The following is a 5,785-nucleotide window of genomic DNA, read 5'->3' as shown; positions in this document are numbered from 1 at the left end:
GCCCCTTACTTGAGCTTTAACATGAGTAACAAAATATCGCAAGGTGGTCTTTTTATTTATATTTTTATTTCTGAGATGGAAACAAACCTTTGCTGGTCTGACTTTGCTTAGTTAATCGGACATATTAGGCTTATGCAGTGGTATGTGTGCAATATCAAAGATCACAACATCAAAACAATTCTGTATCAGAAAATGTAAAAAAAGAATGTGATTAAAGTTTATAATATTTTATTTTATTTTATTCTTATCACATATAATATATAAAAAATCTAATGTAGCCGTATGGTTACATTGGTAGATCCGTATAGCTCAATTGCTAAAGCCATATAGCTCAGTGGGGAATTCTTTTTGCTACTAGATGTGGTAGGACTACCTGATAGATGAGATAACTTAAGAATATTTTACTTTTCCAGGGATCCCAAAACTACACCAATCACTATTTCTTATTAACCGTGAATCAAATGATTATATAGGATGTTAAAGGGATTGCTAGCAATAAACCAACAGAGTGTTATCACCAGCACAGCAGCTCAACAAAGCTTTAAAGTCATTGTTACCTTTTTCTAGCACAGTGTGCGATTGTGGTCTGAGGATTTCTCTTAGCAACAAAGATAGACCAGGAACCATTTAAAAATAACATGTAGTTGAAGCTTTATTTGGTGAGTACTTATTACAGCAGGTATTCATATATATGCCAGAGATAACTGCACACAAATAACAAGAAAGTTAAATCGATAATTTCTATATCTAAACAGCTGATTCATGGTATGGATATAACATGATTTTACACTTACACTTTATGGATACATATTCATATCCAGAAAGTGGAAACCAGCACAAAAAGAAGAGTACATTTTCAACTTACTCATCATGTAACATAAATGTGAATTTAAAAGAATGTTGATATGTCCAAAATGCACATGTGATTATATCTGGTAAATAATGAAAGCTCCTATTAAATCATTGCTTATACATACATATTCTTTCTCCATCTCCCTAATTCATTTGCAAAAAAAGCAGAACAAGAAACATAGTTAAATATTCATTTGACATATCATTGGTTTGGTATCATTTGTTTTTCTAAATGTCTTTGGCTATTACAATAATACCCTTATGATGAATAATTGTGGCCACGATAGAAAGGAAATTGCTTACAAGTACAATGCAAGAATTTGACTTTGTATATTTATTTAGATTTATTTTTTGTAAATGGCAGGTTCTGTATTCATTTGAGTATTTCAATCAATAATCAGTCATTTTATCATTTCAATCTGTGTAAAAACTTTGGAAGTAGACATTATTGGTTAGAATGTGTATGACTGTAACATCACTGATCAAAAGGAGATATTATATTGACTAATATTATTAATTTTTTTGATAAATAATAATAAACACATCACTAACAAAAATTAATAATAATTGGTACGTTGTGATATTTGTATCAGCTGCTTTTTGCTCTAAAGGGCAACAAACAGAAGGAGCCCAACCCAAAAGGGAACAACACTCAGTTTGACGGTCCAGGCTGAATTACAGAGCTTGGTGTCACAGCAGTGTGGTCCATCGTCGAATTTCAGAGCGCCAGTCAGGAAGCCCAGCTGAGAAGCAGCTCCACACGTGTTTTTAGAGGCACAGCCAGAGAATTTCTTTGAGTCCTTTCCATCATCAGCTGTGGATGACAGAATCACTGTTATAGTAGACCACAGTTTTTACAGATCTCTGAAACCACACACATGGAGGAATAGTTGAAGGCAGCGGTAACCAGTGGTGAAATGAAGCAAGGTACATTAACTAAAGTATTGTTCTTAAGTACTCTTTTAACATATTTGTACTTTTCTTTAGTGTTTCAATGTTATGCCACATTATATGTCTACTCCACTACATTTTGAAGGCAAATATTGTACATTTTACTCCACTACTTGGTTCATATAAAACCACATGATTCACTCATACTATAGTATTTCTGAGTGTTTCTTCCACCACTGGTAGTTACAAATGCTAAGGAATTTGCTGAATATGCAGAATGAGAGCTCACCAGTCCCTTTAACGCAGCGGTCCTGGTTTCCCTTACACTTTACTGTTTCGTTACAGACAGTACTTTGACCACCATCACACATGTAACACATCAGTTTGTTTTCCGACTGATCTTCAGGGGCTGAAACAGAACAGGAGACACGTCAAAAAAGGCCAAAACATCTCACTGTAGTAGTCATTTTTGTATGTATTCTGATATATAAATGGCAGTTCCTTTCCTTAATTGTATTACTTATTTTCACTTACCAGACACATTAACACTGTTGCAGTTATCTGTCTTGCAGCAGTGAACAAATGCAGTGAGTTGAGCGTGACCAAAGGTGAATGAAAATGTCTGATTGTTGGGTTCGCAGACGGAGGATGACACACATGATTTTTTCTGTCCTGACGGGCCTGTTAAATATATTTGCAATTTGTAAATTGTAAAAAACAAATGTGAAAAGATCTTTATTATGAAATATTGTTTAAAAAAAACACTGACATGAGGAAACAACACATTTATTTTAAATATTTGTACACTTACCTTGTATAGCAGCTGTTGCACACTGTTCATTGGATTCACAGGTCACACTGGTTGCAGTATCATTTTTACACATAAGAGCTCCAGCTGCACCAGAGAATATTCAGTCAAATGATGAAGGGAAGCTGAACAATAAGCATATTTTACCATAAAATCACTGATTTACTATTTTAAATACCTGAACTTACTTACTGGTATTTAAAGGCAACTCGTTAATTTATATAGCTGCAGTTTTACTAAAGTCTATGATGACACCTGTACTGTCCTGTTCTCCATCAGCCTCACTAACAGTTCCATATTTAAATGTTTCCTTCTGACTTTACCTATAGGTCACTGACATGCTATCTGGATTAAAGGCATTTCTGTGACTGGTAAAGTTAGCCTCATGGTCATGTTTACGAAAAGTTATTTCCCTAAAATATTTTTAATTAAATTCAGAACTTCATTCCATATAGCATTTTGTATCTTTAAAAATTACCTGAATAAACTCAGTTAAAGAGTGAGTTACCTGAGCTGGAGAGCATCCAGATGACAGTGAGGGACAGAATCAGCTTCATCGTGATGTGAAAATGTTGCATTGCTCTTTTGACTGTGGAATCACATCTTATATACAAACCTGTGTTTAAAAAGAGGAAGTTACTACACCGTGCACAAGAAGGAGGAACAGGAACTGTATGCATTACTTTGAATTTCAAAGTAGGGAAACAATTAATAATTTGCATTGGTCAGTTTCACATGGTCCCCTTCTCTACTTCCTTTTTATGTGAGTCTGTTTGGGTAACGGTGAACTCCATACGTGCATTTTACAATGTGTTAGGTCACAGAGAAAACCAAACACAACACGCTCTCACCGGGGCGTCTCTCACTGACAGTTATTTGTCTAATTATAGTCAACAGTTGAACATCTTGTATATTTGTCAAAAGGCATTCAAGCATCTTATTCTGAGTGACAGAAGACAGCTGGAAACACACAGTTGTCACGGAGCTCAGCAATGGGACAGGTCTTAACCTGTTAAGCCCTGAGCCTGTTTTTCAGGTTTCAGGCTCGAAAATGCCACTAACACAACAAAGACTATATCTTCACTTCTAAAAGGGGTAAATTAATCATCTTTTTTCTCAAAGCAAGGTTACATCTGTGAGTTGGATGTAGAAGTGTCAGAATCAATATAGATCTTTAAAGTCTTTAAAGTAAATTTATATGGAACATAGTAAAAACATGTAAATTCTATCTCCGCCTAAAAAAAACCCATTACTTATAGTGAAAACCACCCTTGAATGATGGGTTAGTAGACTAAAAGCTTTAGGAAAGTGACATTTGACCTTTTTAGAGAGGTTTAGAAAAATAAAGTCCAGGTGGACTCACCTCTGGGTAATTTGGGAACCATCAGTTCCATTTGACCTTTTTCACTGTAAAAATCATTTTATTACTTTGAATTATCACTATAGGTATTCATTCCATCCGAATACAACTGTTGTAAAAAAAAACATACAAAATGAAGTTTGACTCCAATTGGAGCAGATTTATTTCAAACATTTTACAGATTTATTTCAAACATTTTACAAACATACTATACAATAAAACCACACTCTAGATAGGTAGACTTTATACTTACCTCCTGAATGTAAAACTTTATACTTACCTCCTGAATGTTACAATATTTTGGCATGCCACTCCTGGTAACAATTATTTTTGATATTCAAGCACAGAGGGACCTGGCACTTCACGCAGTGCCAAGGTGTCTTCACCCTCTTTTTGCCAGCATCATGGCAGTTCCTGCAGTACTTCCTGATATGGACATCTTTCCCATAAAACATGGGCCCGCATGTGAGTGGTGGGGGGGGGGGGGGTGGTGGAGGTGCAGAGCCTTCAACATATTCCAACATTTCTGCAGCAAGCTGCTCCCTGAAATTCTTCTGTGTGTGTGGCTTTGTCCTGCTGGGGTCACTCTTCATCTTGTACAGCTCCTTGTGGAGAAGGAATCTGTTCACAACTGCAATGTCCATAAAATGGTAAAAAAAAAGTCTTGTACCATTTCATCGTTTTGTGGAGAACGCTGTAGTACCCGATCAAAGCGTCAGACACATCCACGCCGCCCATGTTTCGGTTGTAGTCCAACACAGCGTCAGGAACGGGAACAGTCTTAGTCTGCCACACACCAGCCTGGAAGTTATATGGCCATTTCTTCCTCCAGTAGTCCCATCGGTTGTGAACGGTGACGAGGCCTGAGAAAATTATAATAAGTTGAGGAATGTGAGGGTGAGGCAGGTGTGGGCTGGGTGAAAGTAGACAATGTTGAAGCCATTTCATCCTCATCTCCATCACTATGAAAACAAATGTGGAAAAACAAAGAGTTTAGATTAATTCCTGTAATTCCTGTTTCCTAGGCAGTAAACATGCCATTTTGAGTGTGTGAATGCAATACATTTAGTGACTATAGATGAACACTGGCCTATACTTTTAGTAAATGTAACAGACAAGAAACACTATTTTTGTAAATAATCCCTCTTCCTGCCAAACATGCCATTTTGAGCGTACATTACATTACATTACATTTAGCAGACGCTTTTATTTACTATATGAATAATCGTACACCAAATAAATAAGTAATAGATAAAAACAGAGAGATTACATACCTTTCCCGTGGTGGAATTTCATCATCAGAGTCACAAGTTCAACGCTCCGGGTGCCGTTCTGGCTGCAGGAGATCCTCGTCATCTGACTCAGAATCAACGGGTAACATATCTGCATCGCTGTCAGCATTAGTCACCATTTCCATTGCCTGTAAAGTAGTAAGCATCTCTTTCCTGCAAGCCATTATTTGACAAAAGTCAAAGTATAGAAAAAGTCCTAAACGCCAATCTTGTAATCTGCTCCGTTATCTGCTGTCCGCTCTGTGCGCTCTGGGTCCTGCTGCAATTCCTGTTGTTTACGTACTAAACATGGCGTAGAGTCTGCTGCGTAATGGGTCTGCTGCTGGCTGTCATACTTTATACTTTACGCAGGACCATATCTATGGAACCCATTGGTCGATTTGAGTGATTTACACCTTTTTCTTAACCATTAGATCCAATAGAATCCGATGGGCAGTTCCCAAATCCACGTAAACATTACCATTGCGGAGGTAATAGAGAAGCAAACGAAGCATATCTGAAAGTACAAGCCTTGACTGCAAAACTTTATACCCAGTTTATTGCCATAAATATGATGATGGATTATCAGTAAAAAATTCTACG

At 36.8% G+C, this 5,785-nt stretch overlaps 1 protein-coding gene across 3 annotated transcripts; it reads right to left on the bottom strand.

Moving 5' to 3' along the window:
• Positions 1-634: 634 nt before the first annotated feature.
• LOC117495730 (phospholipase A2 inhibitor and Ly6/PLAUR domain-containing protein-like) lies at positions 635-3,136 on the bottom strand. 3 transcript variants are annotated; one of them, XM_034147209.1, is made up of 6 exons: positions 3,060-3,136; positions 2,555-2,638; positions 2,278-2,424; positions 2,029-2,152; positions 1,909-1,912; positions 635-1,643 (listed from the first exon to the last, which is right to left on the bottom strand). In XM_034147209.1, exons 1-6 carry the CDS (start codon positions 3,127-3,129, stop codon positions 1,458-1,460), a joined length of 615 nt encoding a protein of 204 aa, XP_034003100.1. In that variant the 5' UTR covers positions 3,130-3,136; the 3' UTR covers positions 635-1,457. The 3 variants fall into 3 exon arrangements, with proteins under 3 accessions (XP_034003100.1, XP_034003099.1, XP_034003101.1); XM_034147208.1 differs by lacking the exon at positions 1,909-1,912 and having other exon boundaries at positions 635-1,666; positions 2,033-2,152; XM_034147210.1 differs by lacking the exon at positions 1,909-1,912 and having other exon boundaries at positions 635-1,666; positions 2,033-2,152; positions 2,555-2,676; positions 3,060-3,106.
• Between the last annotated feature and the right edge of the window lie 2,649 nt (positions 3,137-5,785).

The sequence above is a fragment of the Trematomus bernacchii genome, unplaced genomic scaffold (genome assembly GCF_902827165.1).
Source record: "Trematomus bernacchii unplaced genomic scaffold, fTreBer1.1, whole genome shotgun sequence".
Lineage (NCBI taxonomy): Eukaryota > Metazoa > Chordata > Actinopteri > Perciformes > Nototheniidae > Trematomus > Trematomus bernacchii.
This window is presented reverse-complemented; position numbering and strand designations above follow the sequence as displayed.

What these genes read in the sequence shown, in the direction of transcription:
- LOC117495730 (XM_034147208.1), bottom strand. Translation starts at nt 3,129, where the DNA reads ATGCAACATTTTCACATCACGATGAAGCTGATTCTGTCCCTCACTGTC. An exon ending in CAACAGTGTTAATGTGTCTG is followed by an intron (nt 2,153 to 2,277) that starts GTAAGTGAAAAT and finishes GTTCTGTTTCAG; the next exon opens with CCCCTGAAGATCAGTCGGAA. An exon ending in CCGCTGCGTTAAAGGGACTG is followed by an intron (nt 1,667 to 2,032) that starts GTGAGCTCTCAT and finishes TGTCATCCACAG; the next exon opens with CTGATGATGGAAAGGACTCA.